Source organism: Elgaria multicarinata, chromosome 14, assembly GCF_023053635.1.
Source record: "Elgaria multicarinata webbii isolate HBS135686 ecotype San Diego chromosome 14, rElgMul1.1.pri, whole genome shotgun sequence".
NCBI classification, from domain to species: domain Eukaryota; kingdom Metazoa; phylum Chordata; class Lepidosauria; order Squamata; family Anguidae; genus Elgaria; species Elgaria multicarinata.
In genome coordinates this window covers 34,023,390-34,044,411 of record NC_086184.1, presented here as the reverse complement: position 1 = coordinate 34,044,411, position 21,022 = coordinate 34,023,390, and the positions used below count along the sequence as shown (strand labels likewise).

Genomic DNA, 21,022 nt, shown 5'->3' with positions numbered 1-21,022 from the left:
TCTTTAAAAAAGGCTCTAAATAACTTTTCCTTATATCTATATATAAGGGGCAGTCAAATACATAGTGTGTTATGTCCTCTGGAACTGGCTGTCCACAAACACATAACCTGTCTTCTACTGGTATGCCGTGGAATCTCCCCCATTTCATCGCAGTATCCATTTGTTCAAACCTTCAACGTGTAAGGGCTTTCCGGTGTTCCATTTTCATGGGTACTGATAGGTATTTCTCAAGTTGGTGTAGGTATTTTGTGCTAGCTAGCCATTTTGCTGTTCTTAAGGATGTGAGCGCTGTTATATCAGTTTGCGCTCCTACATACAACACTCTTTGTTTAAAAATATTTCTGCTAGCTGTCAGTGTTGGATTGAGTGCCTGGTGAGAAAATCCAAAATTTGGAAGGAGTTTGAAAAGTTTCTGCAGCCAAAAGTTCCCTTGCACAGTGGACCGTTGTTCCTCCAGACAAATCTTTGGGAGTCTCTCTTCAGTTGAGTTCTTCTTCGTGGTCTCTATGCATCACACATATGGGCTTTGCGCCTGCACAGAGACCGAACCGGAACCTTCTATAGCGGAGTGGAACGTTTTTGGCGGGAACCCCTCCCCCACGCTACCGCGCATGTCCATGGGGTTCCCGCCCTTACCTCAGTTCTTCGTCGTCCGCCATTGTGCTTAGACCATAGAACTAAACCTCTTAGCGTTTTTTCTCTTTAAAATCTTTTCTTTACTCCAAATCTTTTCTCTTTTCGCTCATTTCTCGCTTCTTAACATTTCTCTTCTATTCTATCCTAATATATATATATATATATATATATATATATATATATATATATATTTATAGAAGTTAGATTTTCCTCAGCGACTTCAGTCGCGGTGCCTAGCTGTATGGCAGTTAAGGCCCCATTTCGCAAATGTGTGAAATGTGGAGCTAAGCTCCCCCCAACTGACGGGCACTCTCTGTGCGTTTTGTGCTTGGGTGAGGGCCATAAGGTAGAGGCTTGCCATCATTGCATGGCCTTCACCAAACAAACCAGGAAAAATAGAGCCGACCGTCTTCGCTCTATACTCTGGGAAAAAGCCCTCAGGGCCACGGACAAGGCCTCCAACGCCACAACGATGGACAAAACGGCAACCAGTAAGACCGTTGATGACCGTTGCACTGAGGTGCCTGAACATTCCAGAGCGGCTAATAGGGCTCAGATACCCCTAACGCCTGGACGGTCACTGGCGAGTTCCGCGGCCAGGAAAATCTCCAAAAAGGCCCGGACTCCCAAATCTTCTTCTGAAATGGAGAAGAAGAAGAAGAAGAAGAAGAAGAAGAAGAAGAAGAAGAAGAAGAAGAGAGACACGTAAAAACCCTCTTTAGGGTCATCCTGCATGGCGGAACCGGCTAGGAGTCACTCTACTCCTCCTACCGTACCGACCGCTTCGATACCGAGGCCTCCCTCGGTATCGAGATCACAGTCGCTACCGACAGCTACCCTACCGGCGCACCCTCCCAGTCTATCGGAGGGCGAGCTGCGTGATTCGGCTTCAGCGGCCTCTTTTCGGGAGCCTGCTAGGCCTCAAGAGCTTCAGGGATTAATCCCTTTCCAACCCTCGCCAAGACGCACACTGCGGCGTGAATGGGACGGAGTTTCTCATTACTCCGATCCCCAATCAAGATGTGGCGACTATGACTGGGATCGATATCGCCCACAACGATACTTCCAGGGTGACCACCAATACCCACAGGAAGAATATTACGCTCACCCTCCACCTACATCGAGGGTGTGTCATTTACCACTGCCTCCGCCGCCCGCCCACCAAATGTCCACGGTGTCGACGCCTCGACACCGTACTCAGCCATTGGCATCGGCCGCCGCAGTTACCACGGTACCGACGCAACAATTAGACCTGCAAGTGGTTACGTTATCCTCGCCTGAGGATAATTATCTGTCGGATTCTGAGTCGGGGGTGTCGGCTACTCCATCGATGCCTTCACCAGAAGATGAGGTTCATGACAAGGACCCTTCTTCCCCTTCCGACGATATGGTCAGATTTTCTGATCATATGCTTAGAATGGCTCAGGCATTAGGACTGGAGATCCAGCAAACGGACGAATCGGTCGTCGATCCAATATACGACGTGTTCCAGTCCACCACTAACCAACGGCTTGCCATCCCTATTCCACATGCTTTGCGTCAAACAGCACAATTGTCTTGGAAGACACCGGCTATGACTCAAGCTACATCGAAAAGACTAGAGACCCTCTATCGAGTCCAAGAGGAAGATGTACAGTTTTTGGTTACACATCCAAAGCCAAATTCAATCGTAGTGGAGTCGGCTCAAGGCCACTCACAGAAGACACATTCTGCACCCGTGGACAGAGAAGGCAGAAAGTTGGACCACACTGGCAGGAGGATTTACTCCTCATCTTCTTTGGGCATCAGGGCATCAGCCTACGAGGCTACCATGGCACGATACCAGCTCTTCCTCTGGGAGAAAATAGGATCACTATGTGAACATCTTTCAGAGGACAAAAAGGAGCTGGCACGAGTGTTCCAAAGTGAAGCTTCAGCCATAGCCAGGCAACAATTGTCGACAGCGCGACACCAAGTTGATTGCCATTCCAAGTCGATGATGGGAGCCGTATCCTTGAGGAGGCATGCTTGGCTACGCTCCGCCAACCTGGCTCATGACACCAAAGCCAGGATTGAGAACATGCCTTTCGATGGCAAGGGCTTGTTTAATAGCAAGACGGACGAGACCTTGGACTCCATATACAAGGCTCGTACAACGGCCAAGAAGATGGGGTTCGGTGCGCCTCCTATGCAGTACAAACCAAGGCAATGGTCTAGACCACCTTCCCAACAACGACAGCAGCGGCCATTCTATCAAGGTCAGCAGAGGCAGCAGCAACAACAGCTCCAAAGGAAGCGACCCTACCAGGGCAGATTCCAGCAGGACAAACATCAGCCCGACTTCTCTAAGAAGCAGCGGGTTTGACTTCTTTATCCCAGATCCACTACCCTTTGCGAACCGCCTGGCACCACATTACCATCAATGGGAGTCAATAACATCGGACTCCTGGGTGCTCACTATCATCAACTTGGGGTATGCCATCGAGCTCGATGTCCTTCCTCCTTCTTCAGGGATGAAAGTAACGGCGCCATCCCCTCCTCTGCTTCTCGAGGTACAGACCCTGCTATCGAAGGGAGCCATCTCTCCCGTACCCGCAGAGGAACTCAACCAGGGGTTTTTCTCCCAATACTTCACGGTCCGGAAAAAAGATGGAGGTCTTCGACCGATCATGAACCTAAGGCAGTTAAACAAATTCATCACCCCGAGGAAGTTCCGTATGACAACGGTTACTTCTATTCTGCAGCTCCTACACAGAGGAGTCTGGTTCGCTGTGGTGGATCTGAAGGATGCGTATTTCCACATCCCCATCAGGAAGTCGCATCAAGCTTACCTTCGTTTTTCGATCGGGACATCTCAATACCAGTACACCGTTCTTCCCTTCGGCTTGGCCACGGCACCGAGGGTCTTCACAAAGGTGATGGCGGTAGTATGCGCCCAGCTAAGACAAAAAGGAATATACATATACCCTTATTTGGATGATTGGCTTCTGGTAGCGGACAACAGCGACACGCTTCCGCTGTGGCACCCCGGTTGTGGAATGAGCTCCCCAGAGAGGTCCGCCTGGCGCCTACACTGTACTGCTTTCGTCGCCAGCTGAAGACCTTTTTATTCACTCAGTATTTTAACACTTAATTTTAACTTAAATTTAAATTTTACTGTTTTAACTCTGTATTTTAATCTTATATCAACTTTGCTGTGTAGTTTTATCCTGGTTGCGCTTTTTATACTGTATTTCGTAATTGTGTTTTAACCTGTTGGGTGTTTTATTGTGGTTTTAATTTTTGTGAACCGCCCAGAGAGCTTCGGCTGTTGGGCGGTATAGAAGTGTAATAAATAAATAAATAAATACATTTCAACCACCCTCAACCTGTTGGACTCGTTGGGTCTGTGGGTCAACAAGGAGAAATCCATCTTGACCCCACATCAGAAGCTGGACTTTATAGGGGTAACCCTATCGTCTCGGGACGGGAGAGCATACCTGCCCTCGACCAGAGCAAGTACCCTTCAAGATTTAGCCATCGCTACCGAAAGCCGTCGAAAGGTTTCGGCGTGGACGATCCAGAGGCTATTAGGCTTGATGGCAGCTACAACTGCAGTCATCAGGTTTGCAAGACTCAGAATGAGAATATTGCAGGCCTGGTTTTTAAGAACTTTTGATCTTCGACACGACGCCCGACGAACTTATCTGTCGATCCCGAGGCAAGTAAGGGCATCCATGAAATGGTGGTTTTCGATGTCGACGCTCCTAGAAGGAGTTCCCTTCCAACAAGAACCTCCTTCGGTAACGATCACGACAGATGCATCATTGATCGGATGGGGAGCACACTGTGACCGCCTCACAGCTCAGGGTCGTTGGCCTCCTTCCCAGAGAGAACATCATATCAACCACCTAGAACTGCTAGCGGTGGAGAATGCATTAAAAGCTTTTTCACAGATGATCGAGGGCCGAAACATCCTGATCGCGACGGACAACACCACGGTAGTGGCGTACATCAACAGACAAGGTGGGACAAGGTCTCATCCTCTGAATCGATCGGCACTCAGAATTTGGAACTGGTGCATAAAGAGAAATACTTACCTGACCGCGATCCATGTAGCGGGCAAGGAAAACATCATCGCGGACGCCCTCAGCAGGTCTTTCCACGTCGACCACGAATGGGAGCTCGATACCGAAGTAAGGGACGATCTCTTTCGGTATTGGGGCCTCCCTGCTGTCGATGTCTTCGCTACCGAAGAAAGCGCAGCCTGTTCCCAGTTCTGCAGCAGAGCAGGGAGAGGAAAGCACTCGCTAGGAGATGCTTTCACCAGGACCTGGAAAGGAAATCTCCTTTACATCTTTCCACCGTTTCCATTGTTGACGAAGGTACTGGCCAAGATCCAGTCGGACAGGTCGGACTGCATCCTTATCACACCGTGGTGGCCTCGACAGACGTGGTTCTCCCACGCCCTTCGACTGTCGAACGGGAATTACATCAGACTCCCATCGATACCGACACTGTTGTCTCGACACCAGGGCAAGGTTCGACACGCAAACCTGTGGACCCTCAAGATGACGGCATGGAGGATATCATCCACTCCTCCCCTCGTATCACAGATTTAACTGTAGACCATATACTGTTGGCATCACTAAAGCCTTCAACAAGAAAATCTTACGCAGCAAAGTGGCAGAGATTTCAAACTTTTGCCTTGGAAAACGATCAAGTACCTGAATCTTGCCCTTTGTCATTCATTCTCAAATACCTATTGGCACTTTATCAGCAGGGACTCAAACTCAGTTCCATCAGAGTTCACTTAGCGGCTATTACGTCTTTTCATCGAGGCATGGATGGTTTTACACCTTTTGCTCATCCAACATCGAGGAAATTTCTAAAAGGACTTAAAAATACGATACCAACAGTAAAGAGTATCGTTCCACCATGGAGCTTATCAGTTGTTTTACAAGCACTGACAAGGAAACCTTTCGAGCCCATGGCCTCATCTGACCTTAGGCTTCTGACGTTTAAGACTGTCTTTTTAGTGGCTATCACTTCTGCTAGACGTGCAAGTGAGCTTAGAGCTCTCAGGATAGATGCTCCTTACACTATCTTTCACAAAGATAAGGTTGTGTTGTTGGGTTATTTTGCCAGAACTTTTCTCTCTCTGGAACTCTGTTTGTGCTCAGAAACAAACATACATCACACAGGTCTTACACAGCAGAGCTGGTTTATTTCCTTCAGGTTTCTGTGCAGTCCAATTCAGATCAGTTCAGATCAGCACACTGAGGCATACACAGAGAGCAGTGATCATAGAGCAGTGATCAGTAAGCAGTGATCAGATCCATTTTACACAAGTGAGAAACTATATACACATCTACACAATTGTTATCTACATTACATACAGCTGTGATGAGGCTAACTTAGAATCTTGGCAAGGTTCCCAGAACAGCCTCTATCTCAAGGTAATTGCCCACAGATAGACTTTCTCTGTTTAACCCTGAGATAGCCATACACACACAATTTTAATGACTAAGCAAGTATTTCTTTTCATATACTTAACAGTCCTCCTCTTGCGCATGTTGTTTAAATTGTGTTACAATCTGAGACCTAGCTTTAAAGCATCTCTTTTTGTTTTACCATTGAACGTTCCACCTGTCCTTTCTCATTTTGTTTTACTTTGAATACTCATTTACTGGTAATGGCTTTACGACCTTCAGGTAAAGGTACTAGCTCCCACGTTTCATTTTTTTCCATTGCTCTGATTTCCTCTGACATTGCTTCATGCCAGCCCTGAGCTTCTGTAGGTTCCATTTCCTGAATTTCCTCAAATGAAGTAGGTTCATAGGCTATTAGTAAAGCTCTATGAGAAACCTGTTTGCTTTGGTATTCATCTGAATAACGAATTGGAGCTTTGCGTTCCCTTTCTGGTCGCTTTGGCATAGTTACAGGCACAGTTTCCTCCTTTACAGTTTCTTCCCCCTCCCTCTCTTGCTGAGATTGTTCAGGAATTTCTTCTGTTTCTACAGCTTTCTGTTCTACAGGCAAACTTACATACTGTTTTGTTTCCTGCATTTGTTCATGAAAAACTACATCTCTGCTCACAATTACACTTTTGTGATATGGAGACCACAAACGATAGCCTTTTGTTTGTGTATCATATCCCAACAGTTTACATTCCAAACCTCTTTGAGCTAGTTTTCCTGGTCTGTTTTCTTTCTGAACATGAGCAAAACATTTACTTCCAAAAACCCTTATATGTGACACTCTAGGTTTTCTTTTGTAAAACATTTCATATGGAGTTTTTTCATGTACAGAGTGGTAAAGCCTGTTTAACAAATAATTTGAGGTGGACAAAGCTTCTGCCCAGAACAGGTTAGACAATCCTGACTCTTTCAATAGAGCTCTTAACATGTTCTGCAAGGTTCTGTTTTTCCTTTCTGCAACTCCATTTTGAAATGGTGAATATGGAGCAGTAAGGTCATGTTGTATACCCTCATCACTGAGGAATTTTTTAAATTGGTTGCTAAGAAATTCACCTCCCCGGTCCGTTCTTAGATTAGCTATAGGTTCTTTAAATCTATTTTTACTCCACTTAACAAACGCTTTAAACTTTCCAAAAGTTTCACTCTTCTGTTTTAACACGTACACAAATCCAAATCTACTGTAATCATCAACAATAGACAAGAAAAATCTGTTTCCTCCTTGACTTGTCTCAAAAGGACCTGCAAGATCTGCATGAATTAATTCAAAAATTCTTTTTGTTGTTCTCTCACTATGTTTTGGAATGTTTGACTTATGACACTTGGTTTCACTGCATACATTACATTCTACATAGTTAGAACATGGTTTGATTTTCACCCCTTCACACAATTCTGGAATCTTAGAAATTGTTTTATAGTTAGCATGACCAAACCTTTTATGAGTTAAATGGATACACTCTTGGTGTGGTTTGCAATTGGCTATTGTTTTTGTTGTGACTTTGCTGGCTACAACTTCATTTTCTGTACAAGTATTAATCACATACAAAGATTCTTTCATTATTCCCTGCACACACACCTTGTTTCCATGTTTTATAGTACAATTTTCTTCAGTAAAACAAACCTCATACCCCATTTCTGTTAACTGAAACACACTTAGAAGGTTTGTTTCTAATTCTGGTACATATAAAACACTTTGTAGTTCAACTCCCAGACAATCAAAATATACATTACCCACACCACAAATCTGGATTTTTGTTCCATTTGCAAGGGTAACACACTTTTGCTCTGAAGTAGAAGTTTCCAAGGTTACAAATGAAAGTTTGTCTTTTGCCATACTTATTGAAGCCCCAGAGTCCAAAAACCAAGGATTCATTGTCTCTTTGACTCTTGCTAGAAGACACTTCTTTGTTGATTCAGCTTCATTCATGTTGTTCTCTTCTCTCCACTTTGCTGTTGACTGCTTTTTCTTCTTCTTGTTGTTGCAATCCCGCCGTAAATGTTCTGTGGAACCACAATTAAAGCATTTCCTTGCCTTTAATGCAGCCACCACATCAGAAGATTTATGGCTTAGTTGAAATTCAGCCACAGGATGTTTAAGGCTCTGTTGTTTTGAAGCTTGTCTTCTTTCATAGGTTTCCAGTAGTTTTCCAGCTACATACTCGAGGGTTAAATTTTTCTCCTCTTGACTTTCCATCATGGTGACAACCGCGTCGTACGATGAATCAAGACTTGACAAAATCACATAGACTTGGTGTATAGTTGTAAACTCCATCCCTCGTGCCCTGAGTTGATTGAAGATTTCTCTCATGCTTTTCAAATGATTTGACATAGACTCCCCTGGTTTCAGCTTCATTCCATACAGTTTCCGGGTTAGAATTACTTTACTGCCTGCTGTTTCTCTTTGATATACAGCTTGTAGCGCATTCCAGCACTCTTTTGATGTATTCAAAAACTGAATGAAGGAAATTTGAGAGTCTTCCACAGCTAATGCAATAACTGCCATTGCTTTTGCATCGTCCTTAAACCATTTAGCATTCTGTGGATCTGCTCTATTTGGTGGATCCTCTGTGACTACATACCACAGTTCAGCCTGAATCAGATACATTTGCATTTTGTAAGACCATAATGCATAGTTAGAGTCATTCAGCTTTTCCAACAATTGATGCAAACCAGACATATTAGCTCCTGCCATTTCCTCTGCTTTAGGAATTGGTATCTCACCGTCCTCCTGCTCAGAGTCCTCCTCAGAGTCAGCCGACTGAGATTTTTCCTCACTTTGCAGCACTGGCTTTAGCTTGATGTCTTCCTCCATCAACAGTTTTCTGTTTTAGCAGACTCCTGGTTCTGATACTGCACCGTTCCCACCAAGTTCTGGTTCTTCTGCCTGGGTTAGGCTGGCGTAGACTTCCTGGACTGGACTGGGCCCATAACCTTTGTTGGGTTATTTTGCCAGAACTTTTCTCTCTCTGGAACTCTGTTTGTGCTCAGAAACAAACATACATCACACAGGTCTTACACAGCAGAGCTGGTTTATTTCCTTCAGGTTTCTGTGCAGTCCAATTCAGATCAGTTCAGATCAGCACACTGAGGCATACACAGAGAGCAGTGATCATAGAGCAGTGATCAGTAAGCAGTGATCAGATCCATTTTACACAAGTGAGAAACTATATACACATCTACACAATTGTTATCTACATTACATACAGCTGTGATGAGGCTAACTTAGAATCTTGGCAAGGTTCCCAGAACAGCCTCTATCTCAAGGTAATTGCCCACAGATAGACTTTCTCTGTTTAACCCTGAGATAGCCATACACACACAATTTTAATGACTAAGCAAGTATTTCTTTTCATATACTTAACATGTGTTACGCACAGACCCTGCCTTCTTGCCTAAGGTAGTGTCAACCTTTCATCTGTCCCAATATATCACTCTACCAGCTTTCTTTCCGAATCCAACAACACCTGTTGAGTTTTCTTTACATACACTTGATGTAAGGAGAGCTCTTGCCTTTTACAAGGCTAGGACAGAGAGTTTTAGGAAAACAAAGCAATTGTTTATTTGTTATGGAGAGCCTTATAAGGGACTCCCTGTTTCATGCCAGCGACTGTCACGCTGGATTGTAGAGACAATTGAACTTGCCTACTCTATCTCTAAACTAGAGCTTGTGAAACCTGTGACAGCTCATTCTACCAGAGCCGTCACAACATCTGTTGCCTTCAGCAGAGGTGTTCCCTTGACAGAAGTCTGTAGAGCTGCAACGTGGTCCACTCCGTCCACGTTTGTTAGGCACTACAGTTTGGACACCCGTGCTAGGCACGACTGCTCGTTTGGAAGGACAGTGCTCTCGGAGATCCTCAGATGATGCACCAACCCACCTCTAAAGGTATGTCAGCTTGCTACTCGCCCATATGTGTGATGCATAGAGACCACGAAGAAGAAATGCAGGTTGCTTACCTGTAACTGTAGTTCTTCGAGTGGTCATCTATGCATTCACACAACCCACCCACCATCCCCACTTGGTGGTGTGAGACTTACAAATGACACAGTTATATGTGGAATGTACTTTATTTAATTTACACTCATGTTTATGGGGGCACAATGTCGGACTCCTGTAAACTGAGGTAAGGGCGGGAACCCCATGGACATGCGCGGTAGCGTGGGGGAGGGGTTCCCGCCAAAAACGTTCCACTCAGCTATAGAAGGTTCCGGTTCGTCTCTGCGCAGGCGCAAAGCCCATATGTGTGAATGCATAGATGACCACTCGAAGAACTACAGTTACAGGTAAGCAACCTGCATTTACTTACTCTACACCAGTAGTTTACCATCCTTGCATATATCAACCCAGAGATCTTTTCTGTGCCCAATTCTGCTCTGCTTAAGTATGCTTAGAGACCCCCAGGATCAGACGCAAGAAGCGACTTTGAACTCCTTCAATTTTTGAAAGGTTTGCAAAGCCCCATATTTCTGCACCAAAAATTAGCGAAGGTATCACTTTTGCTTTGTAAATTTTTTAAATTGGGCATAATGTGCCTGGGTAACTGTAATTTAACAGTCTATTTAGAGATTGTAAAGAGGCCACTGTTTTTAGTTCATTTTTCTTGATTTGTGACGCCCAGGATCCAGATGCAGAGAAGTTAAGACCAAGGTAACAGTAATGTTTTACCTGCTCTAAGACCTTGGAATTAATAGACCATCTGTAGGACTTTCTCTTTTTGCCAAATACTACTACTTTGGACTTGTTATTGTTAATAAATAGGTCATTTTCTTTGCAGTATGCACTAAGCTGTCTCAAGAGTCTTCTCAAACCCACTTGGGATGCTGAAAGCAAAATCATGTCGTCAGCATACAATAAAATGTTTACCGCTCTTTTTGAGATTTTGGGCATATGATAGCTCTGGTTATGAACAAATGCCACTATGTCATTAATATAAAAATTAAAAAGAAATGGTGCTAGGATGCAAACTTGTCACACACTCTTGTGTGAAAGGATATGATCAGTAAGGACAAAATTTGAGCCTGCTCTAACCTTCAGATAGTTTTCGGAATAGAGGGCTTTTATTAATAATAGGAGCCTCCGATCTATATTTGTATTTGCCAGTTTTTCCCAAAGGCGGCACCTGTTTATAGAATCAAAGGCAACACTTAAGTCTATAAAGGCAGCAAAGAGCTGTCCGCCCTTAGCTGTGTACTTAGTTATAAGGTGTTGTAATGTGAAGCGGTTATCCAAGGTAGATCGTTGTTTCCTGAAACCACACTGTTCTTCTGCAAAAATGGCATTTTCCTCTGCCCAGTCCTCTAATTTTTGTAAGAGGTGCTTAGCATAAATTTTTGCAGGAATATCTATCAGACTGATTGGCCTGTAATTGTTGGGATCCTGCTGGTTTCCTTTTTTAAATATGGGAATAATTATACTGAGATTCCAGCCCTTTGGAATACAGCCTGTGCGATTTATATGCGTGAATAGTCCAGACAGTAGTGAGGCCCACCAATCCAAGTCATTCTTGAATAATTTGGGAGGTGCCTTGTTGTTTTTCAAGGTCTGGATGAGTGATTTGATCTCAAGAGAAGATACAGGGGGCCACGAAGGTAAGAGATTAGGGTCCTGGGCCAGGAGCCATTTACTTCCAGACCTTGGGTCTTTTCCGTTTTTGAATAACTCCGAGTAGAATTTTTCCCACTTTGTAGCTGGTATGGGGATGTCAAAAGAATATTTTACTTCTTTTAGTCTACCTCCAACTAAATGCCAAAAATAGGCCGAGTTTGTTCAAGTTGCTGCTGCTTCAAGCTCAGCCCAGATGTATTTCTGGAACTGCGATTTTTTTGCTGCAATTAGTTTTTTGTAGTTGTGTCTGAGTTTTAACATTGTGTCTTGTGCTTCCTGATCAGCTACAGCATGCACTCTCCGCAACTGGCTCCTCAGTTTCTTTCTTAGTATGTTGCACTCTTTGTCAAACCATAATGACTTCATGGGCTTTAGCTGGTTTGAACTTTCCGTTTTTAATTGAGGCCTCATGCTATCACATAAGGACTGATATGCTTCCAATACTAGTTTTATATTGGAGTCAGGAGCTAAGATTATATTTTGCAAAGATATGCCTAGTGCTGAGTTTTGGAAGTCTTTGAGCTTATTTACTTTAACTATTTGCCATTTCAGTCTCCTCTCCCCCTGTATTTCCAGATTCTGTGCTAACCAATGATCTGTAGGGGATGCTTTCCTCATATTGGACTTAGCGGCTATTTTCAGTGCTATGGGCTGATGGTCACTATCTTCCCTTGGGTTTACTGTTATACCAGAAAATAAATGGGCACTTCTTCTGGGAACACAGACATAATCGAGGACACTACCTGCCCGTTGAGAAAAATAAGTGTAGGGATAAGGAGTGTTTTTATCATTATTACCTACAATCAGCAGTCCAAACTTATATGTTAACTGGAAAAGGTATACCCTTGCATTGTTTATTTTCTTATCCCGGGATTTCCAGTAATTTAAATCGGAAGAATCATCTTCCAAGATTCCGCATTGCTCAGCGACTTTTGTCATTGATGTTCCTATTCTAGCATTAAAATCACCCAACAGTATAAGTAGGGAACTAGGGAACCTTATATACAACTCTTCCAGAAAATATTCTAACTGCAGCCAAGCATTAGGTGTATAGTATTGGGAAGATATTGGTGGTATATATACATTTACAACTATAAGCATCAAATCCTGTGCCATAAATTTTACCACAAGTAAGTTCTTATCTATAACCAAGCTACCCTCCCATCCCAGATCTTCCTTGGCCAAATTAGCTAAACCGCCTATGACTCTACCTTTCTCATTTAGTTTCCATGCAGGGTTAACCCATGTTTGAAAACCTGGAACTATTAGCTTATCCTTAGCTAAAAGCCATGTTTCTTGTAAAGCTAGCACTGGGTATTTGGATAAAAATGAAATAATGTCATAGTCGTGAACTTTACTCTTCACTCTTCCACCCTGCTATATTCCAAGACATAATAGCAACGGGCTTATCTTCTATGTCATAGATTTCACATGCCCTCTTTATATAGTCTGTCGATGTTACAGTTGTTGATTGATAGGGCACCTCTACAACTTGCTGTTTATGCAGTCAGTGGGGGTAATCTAGCTCAGTCTGAGGAACCAGGCTTTCCGTTCATGGCTGCACAGATTCACTGCACACAGGGCCCTCTCCCTGTAAGAAGAGAGCCGTCATGTCATAAGAAGACACCCTTATGACATCTTTGGAGGCTTCCCTTTTGGATCAGCATTTGGGTTGACAACAAAAAATGGTCCTAAAACAAAGCGAAGTCCACTGGTTTAATCTTTACTGGAAGCGTTAGGAGCTGAGCCTCAGAGCATTTGACCAGAGCAAAATCAGTGTTTCTGCCTATACATGACCTGTCCTGGATTACGGTCCATGGAACGGACAGCATTTCCCTGGCACATCCTGTGTGCAGTGAGAGCTGACTCATCATTCTTGCCACTTAGCCAACTAAACTGAATCCTTATTCTCAGGCACCAGAGACAAATATGGGCGGGCCGTGATCATCGTCACAATGAGGAACACCGCTTGGCTGAACCCACACTGCAATGCCAGCGAGCTGACGCGCCTCCTCCTGTACCTGCGCAGCATCCTCAGGTTGGTGGGATGGTGTGGGGAGGGGGAGGGGAGCGACTTGATCAGGTAGAGATATTGCCACAAAAGTGAAGCATCAGCAAACCTTCTAGTTAGCAAGGACTGCAGGATTGCGTTCATGCTCCATTGCATCACTACTAGTACTGCTGTCTGAAGGAAGGTTTCCATAGGACCAGTTTTAAAATGTTGTGGGAAGTGTTCTGTGCTGGTGCTGGAATAGGTCTCTGAAGGTTAGATCTTGGAGGGTGACAAAGGGGTGTGTGGGTGTTGCTTGGGGAAGGAGGGTCTATGTCTCCCCTTCCCCAGCACTGGGAACACCCCACCTCCACTACACTCGTCTTTTAAAAGCCTTAAAAGCCTGGTTGCAGCGTGGGGGTGGCTCTGTGTGTGTTTGGGGGGGAATGAACAGGGTCTGGTAGAGTGGTGGCTGGCTCTTGGCCATCTGCAGCAGTGTGTGTGTGTGTGTGTGTGTGTGTGTGTGTGTGAGCAAGCCTTGCTCCCAGCCCAGCCCAGCCGGAGATGTTTCCATGGAGTCAGGTGCACTTACACATTTAGCGGCAAGCCCAGCCCATGTTCAGAGATCCCGTGATTTCAGATCGTGAAGCCTGTGGGGAAGGCTGGGTTTCGTGTTTATTATTTATTTATTTATTTATTTATTTACAATACTTATACACCGCTCCCCATTGAAAATTTCAGAGCGGTGTACAAGATAAAATAAAATAAAAACAGAATAAAACACTTTAAAATAGATTTTAAAAGAAGCAAAATGTACAGTGAACCGTGGCTGGTCATTAAGGAAAGGCTTCCTGGAATAATGATGTTTTCAGGAGGCGCAGAAAAGAATACAAAATTGGCTCCTGCCTGACCTCCAGAGGCAGGGAATCCCATAGGAGGGGGGCCACCATGCTGAAGGCTTTTCCCCTTCAGAGGATGGGTATCTTGTGCACAGCAGCATCTCGCTTGTTCTTGAACACATTGTCTTCATCGTGCCTATCCGAACTGCCCCAGAGCATTTCAGATACTGCCATTCTGATACATTGTTATATTGTTTCCTGTGCTGTTGTGTTTGCTTTAAGCAGAAAGAGTAGGACAGAAATAGCTTTCAATAAATACATGTAAGAGTTGTGGCAGACTTTGAAACCTTGGGGGTGCAGCAGGAGGCAATCACAAGGAAGTCCCAGCTGTATTTGGTTAAAGGGTAAAAGTCCCTTGTGCCTTTCTGTGCCCCGACAATGAGCTCCATCACACCAGCGATTTATCGCACTCTCGCCATGCCTGATATGTGCTTTTGTAGCACGGTACTCACGTGACATCGTCCTTGTCCTGCTCTCATCTCACCTCTTCCCCTCTTTTCCGTCTTACTTTGGAGCGGGGAAAGTACGCTTTCCCCCCTCCGTGTGCAATAAAGCCCCTTCTCCATCCTGTGTATTGCTGTCCTTGTGTTATATCGGACCATCCTGTTTTTTGTTGGGGGGGGCTGTCAAAGGGTGCTCTCGCTGACAAAAGAGGAGAGCAGGGCGGTTCTCTGCTGAACTGCTCAACCGTGAAGGAAGAGGGAGAGAGGGCACCCAAACACCCCGTGGAAGAGGTGAGTGAGGCCAGGCATGCCGCCGCCCGTGCCCAGAGTCAGTCCATTCAACGCTATGGTTCTTACTCCTGAGTAGGCATGTCTAGGTTTCCTGACTAGAACAATGTCAGCTTCCCTTTGCCATCCCAACATTGTCCACAGAGTTCTCCAAAAACTAATTGTAATACTTTCTCTTCACTTACATTGTTTAATATGATCTTAGGGGAAAGCATAGTGTATTGTTCTTCCATAATTGTGCAGTTTCAGGTTGCCCTACTATTGTATTTGCACAGAAATAAAAAAAGTATAAAAATATTTTTAAAATTAACAACAGGGGGAAGGACAACATAGGGGGTGGGGCGGGAGATTTCGCTGGCACAGTAGCGATACAGGTGAAAAGATACATGAGCTAAAAGAGCGCAACAGTGCACAGACGTGAAAGTGCCTAGCGCTCGACTTGCTAAGGAAATGGAGGGGGAAACTGCGGACTCAAAGCGTAGGTGTGACGAAGCTCTGTGTCAAAGCTGCCTGCCTGCCCCAAATCTGTCAGCAGGTGCCGGGGCTCACTGTACAGGTCAAGCTGGATGCCTTGGGCAGCCCTTCAGAATCGGAGAAATGAAGAGAAGGCCCCATTGTACTGCTTGGGGCTAAGCTATAGGGCAGGCCTGGCATGGATGCCATGAGGATGTAGGCCCCATAAATGTGCAGGTGAGGATAGGAAGCTGCAGGGAGGCACAGTGTGCCTTGAGACGTAAGGGCAGAGGGTTGGCTTGCTGAAGGCAGCGGCAGCGAGGCTGTTGGAGATGGTCCCTCCGGAGCAGTTTGGGTGGGGTTCCAGCGATTGAAGTTTCCTCTTCTAATTTCTTGACTTTCAGGCCCGAGTGCCAGGCTTTGGGCCTAACCATTCTGATAGATGCCCGGCGATGCTCTCCAGTCCCAGCTCTCTTCAAAGCTTTCGCCATCCTACAGGTGAGACCATGGCTGCCGACTCCTCTGCCCTCTTCCTCCCCTCCCCAGGGACCAAGGGGAGCCAAGCAGGAGGTGGGGCACACTGAGCCCACTTGGCCATCCTGCCGAGCCTTTGCTTCTCTCCGCTGCCTCCCCTGCTCTCTGCAGTGGCGTCCAGCATTTCAATCTTGGCCCCCATGCCTGTGTGATGTCCCTCAGCCGTGGGGTGCCAGCAGCGCAAGGTGGCGCAGGGGGGCGGTCTTGGCCCCCAGAGGGAGCAGGCTCCCCCTCCCCAAGTTACACAGATGAACTGCCTGTGTGTAGCTGGGGAAGGGGTTTTATGAGGGAGGGGCCACCATTGGTCTATTCCCAACACCCAAGGGGGGCAATGAAGGGGGCAGGGGCACTGCAAGGCACTTAAAAGATATAGACACAAATTTACATAAAATGGGCCTATGTTAACTTATAATGTATGCACACTTTGAAATAATTACTAGGATTTATTTAAATTTCCCAGAAGACAAAGTCTGCCAACAAGCTTCCCATCCAAATCACTGCAAATAAAATACATCCCTTAGTTAATTTGCATCCCATCCCCAGATCATTCCAAGTCTGTCGTTCTTCACTTACAGTTTATTTGCAATGCTGTGAATAGGTGTAAAAAATGCACAAAAAAGAGTGGCTGCTGGTAGTTTTTTCCAGGAGCCGTTTCACCTACACACAGATCCTTTCACACACAGAGAGATCCTTACATAGGCCTGATTAGACAACAGCCTTCAGTCACCTTGTGGCTTTTCACATTTGTCCGTCTCTTTTAAAAACGGCGAGGTGGAGTGGGGGTTGTAAGTAAGGAGAACCAGCAGACTCTTGTTATTATTATTATTATTATTATTATTATTTATTTATATAGCACCATCAATGTACATGGTGCTGTACAGAGTAAAACAGTAAATAGCAAGACCCTGCCGCATAGGCTTACAATCTAATAAAATCATAGTAAAACAATAAGGAGGGGAAGAGAATGCAAACAGGTACAGGGTAGGGTAAGCAGGCACAGGGTAGGGAAAAACTAACAGTAGAAAGTAACAGTAGAAGTCTGCACAACATCAAGTTTTAAAAGCTTTAGGAAAAAGAAAAGTTTTTAGTTGAGCTTTAAAAGCTGTGGTTGAACTTGATTGTCCAGAAGAGATCCTGATTTAGCTGCACTCAACACAGGACTTTTGACCAGCACCAATGCCAGCTGTGGGGCTCTAGAAACCGTTCTTTCCATTGCAGGACACTGTCCCTCACTGTATCCATGGAGCCCTACTACTCGTGGAGAAAGATTTCACCTTCCGGATGGAGAAATTGCCTTCTGTGCAGGTATGAGATATCCTCACCTCTCAACACTTCAGTTTTAACCTCTCCAATTATTCAGACCTGACTTTTTCTGCAGTTCTGTGTTTAACAATCATAGAATCGTAGAGTTGGAAGGGGCCCCTCTAATGCTCAATGCAGGAATCCACCTTAAAACATACCTGACAAATGGCTGTCCAGCTGCCTCTTGAAGGCCTCTAGTGTGGGAGAGCCCACAACCTCCTTAGGTCATAGGTTCCAATCAATCTGGATGAAATTTGTATGTAGTAGGGATTTCAAATTTCTTTCTTTCTGTTTTCTGCAGCTTCCTAAACCAAGTGCAGGGATACCTTGGAAAACATGTTGGGCAGAGTTGTCTCTGACCCTTTCTACACCTAAGGATTATCCCAGGAAAATGGAGGGATCGTCCCTGCCTGCTCCCGGGATCCCCTGTGTGTCATTTGCATGCACAGGGATGATCCCGGGATGTTCCCTGGAAAAAATGCAGGTGTAGAAACGGCCTCTCTGTGTCTTTCAGTGGGGTGAAATTTCTTCTGTCATTTGTGTGGATGGCTATTTTAGGACAAAGCATGCTAACAGAGCAGCTTTATGTCAGATCAAGTTCATGCTTGTCATGGTTTTGGTTTGTATAAATGATTCAGAGTGAAGAGTGTTACCTTGCTGCAGATTTGAATTTCTTTGTTACAAATTACAAAGCAGTTATATGCCTGTTAATTTCCATAGCTTTGTTTTCTTGAATAGTGACAATCTGACTCTCTTGTGCTTGATTTAAATTTGACATGACTTGGGCCTGTAAAAAATGTCACCAGTCTCTCAGGTGTAGGGATAAAAACAGCAAAGATTTTCCCTCGAGTCTTTAAATTTGCACAAATGGAGTGGTAATTTTTTTAAAAATAATTACATTGGTGGACTTGTGCACATCCACCTATCCACTATATATTCCCATTGTAAAAATCCTTGTCAGTTTCATTGTCTCCAAACGCTATTTTGTAAATGTATGTAAAATGTACATATTAATTTAATGGATGCAAAAAATAAAAAATGAACTTTTCCAGTATCAAGGGGAGGGGGGAACCCTACAGTCTGCTTCTGCTTATGGGAACGGAAACACTGCAAAATCTTGACTGGCTTAAATAAAACAGAATTCCCAGCATCAGTCATCCCTGGTGGCTGTCCAGGTGACCACTCAAAAGTGCTGCAGTTCCAGGCAGGCACCCTTTCATTTTCTCTCAGCTCCCCTGGTTGCACTGAGGTGCTTTACTGGGCTACATGGTGTTTTCCTCTTTGCTCCTCAAAGCCGGATCAGGGCTGCTACACATGGTCAAGGTCACACGGCAGCTTCTCTCACAGCTTGGAGTTTGAGCACATGGGCTTGGCTAAAACCCTGGGAGTGGAAGGAGGAGCTATAAATGCTAATTATGGGCACGTTTCTTTAACTTTGCATCCCCAATAGAAGCAGAGCTAAGATGGAACTGTATTTGTTCACATTTGTCTCGTTAACCTGGCCTTTCTCGCTCCCTCCTCCAGTTCGCTCCTCAGCTGTTGGCATTTAGACAACAAGCGCCTTAGGAAAAGGTCCTGCCTCTTTTGTTTCTGTCTGTCAATTTCTTGGGTTCCAGGAAGCAGAGCTGGAAAAGATCTGTGCATGAAACAAAGCAGGAATGTTGTGGTGGTCTTGGCATTGCTGGGTGACCACCCCGGCTTAGCGCTCCTTGTCACAGTGCCAGTTTGTGTGCTGCAGTAGATGCTATCCAGAAGAGTACACAAGATTGGTAGTTGAGGCAACTAATCCGTTGTGCGAGAGCTGCACTCATCTGTCATGTGAAAATGTGGCTGGGATGAAAGGACACCACAGGCCTTTTCCTCCCCCCTGACACAAACGTTCCCTTCTCCTCTTCCTTCTCAGTGTGAAGTTCTCACCTCCATGAAGTCTCTCCACAAGCATATCGAGAACATGCAGCTACCCCTGGAATTTGACGGGTCTGTTCCCTATTGCCATCAGGACTGGCTGCGCTTTCGGATGGTGAGTGAGATTTACACTTGATGGCCCTGAAAATGCTGCTCTGGAGGGGTCCAGAATCCCACTGTTAAAAATCCCAGACGCTGAGTCCAGGAAGCCCAAATAGTGGTTTGAGATAATGACTCCAACTAGGGAAGCATGGATACATTGTTGTTGTTTTTAATGTTATGCTCCATCTGATTTGGAAAGCATAAGAGTCTGGGAGCAGAAATGTGATTGTTTTTCTCCTAATTTTGGAGCATTGGCCAAGGGAAGGGTATTGGGGGCGCACAGTGTGAGGAGGTACAGAGATGTGTGTGTAGTATAACTGTGGTTGAAGCAACTCCCAGCCCTTGGCAGCTCCACTTTGTGCACGGTTTCATGTGCTTGTCCACAACTATGAGGGCAAAAATGAATTCTTTTAGAAAATTAAATCCATACAAGGGGGCTGTCTACACACGGGGAAAGTCGTGCGGTGGCTGTGGAACTGCACCCCATCAGTTAGACAACGCAGGCACAGGGGCACAGCCACTGCGGTGCTTCCCGAAAAAGTAGGGTGGCTGCCCAGAAGCCCTGCACTCCCTCCTTGGTATCGGGATTATCCACTGCCGCTCCAGGAGAGGGAAAGTGCGGGGTTGAGGTGGGAGGTGGCGCCAACCCTGCGCCATGCAGACAGCCCCCTGATGCTGTAAGCAGCTTTGCACTCACCCAGAGAGCCCCTGGGGACCTGCCAATAGCTGCTGTCCTAACCCAGGCAAAAGCTGCTTGGCTTGGGAGTCCCAAGGGAGGTGGCTGTAGCTCAGTGGCAGAGTCCTTGCTTTGCACACCCAAGGTCCCAGGTTCAATCCCCAGCTTCTCCACACAGGTCTGGGTAAAGAATCCTGCCTGATTCTCTGGAGGGAGGGAGGGAGGGAGAGCCATTGCCGCTGGTCTGTGTTGGCTATAGTGGGCTAGATGGACTCCAGAGATCTGACTTGGTCTAAGGCAGCTTTCTTGGTTCCTGTGCTGTTCCTTGGTTGCTGTTCAACACTGTGCCATTGTGCTGACCTTGCAGCGTCTGGAGCACTTGCTGCAGGGATGCCGAGGTGCCTGCGTGTTCCTCGAGGGGGCCATCCAAGCAGTGGAGTCCAGCAGATGGCCAGACAAAGCGGAGGTGAGTCTCCCCTTCCCCATCTCTTTGCAAAGTATCTCCAGTTTTAAGAAAAATTGGGTTGCTGTGCACAGTCTGCAGTCAGATGTGAAGGCTGGCTGCTTCAGGTGTTAAGGAGACAAGAATGGACCCGGAGCCCCAGGGATTTTATATTTATTTATTTATTATTTATTTATTTATTACATTTCTATACCGCCCAATAGCCGAAGATCTCTGGGCGGTTCACAAAAATTAAAACCATAATAAAACAACCAACATGTTAAAAGCACAATTATAAAATACAGTATAAAA

The 21,022-nt window shown here is 45.3% G+C and overlaps 1 protein-coding gene across 1 annotated transcript in view; it reads left to right on the top strand.

Annotated features, from left to right (window-relative positions):
• Positions 1 to 21,022, top strand: part of PLEKHG4 (pleckstrin homology and RhoGEF domain containing G4) — a 117,822-nt gene that overhangs the window by 65,613 nt on the left and 31,187 nt on the right. The window contains exons 5-9 of the mRNA XM_063141521.1: positions 13,591 to 13,714; positions 16,154 to 16,247; positions 17,502 to 17,588; positions 19,489 to 19,605; positions 20,636 to 20,734. Of these exons, the coding sequence (XP_062997591.1) occupies positions 13,591 to 13,714; positions 16,154 to 16,247; positions 17,502 to 17,588; positions 19,489 to 19,605; positions 20,636 to 20,734 (521 nt within the window). The remainder of the gene's footprint in view (positions 1 to 13,590; positions 13,715 to 16,153; positions 16,248 to 17,501; positions 17,589 to 19,488; positions 19,606 to 20,635; positions 20,735 to 21,022) is intronic.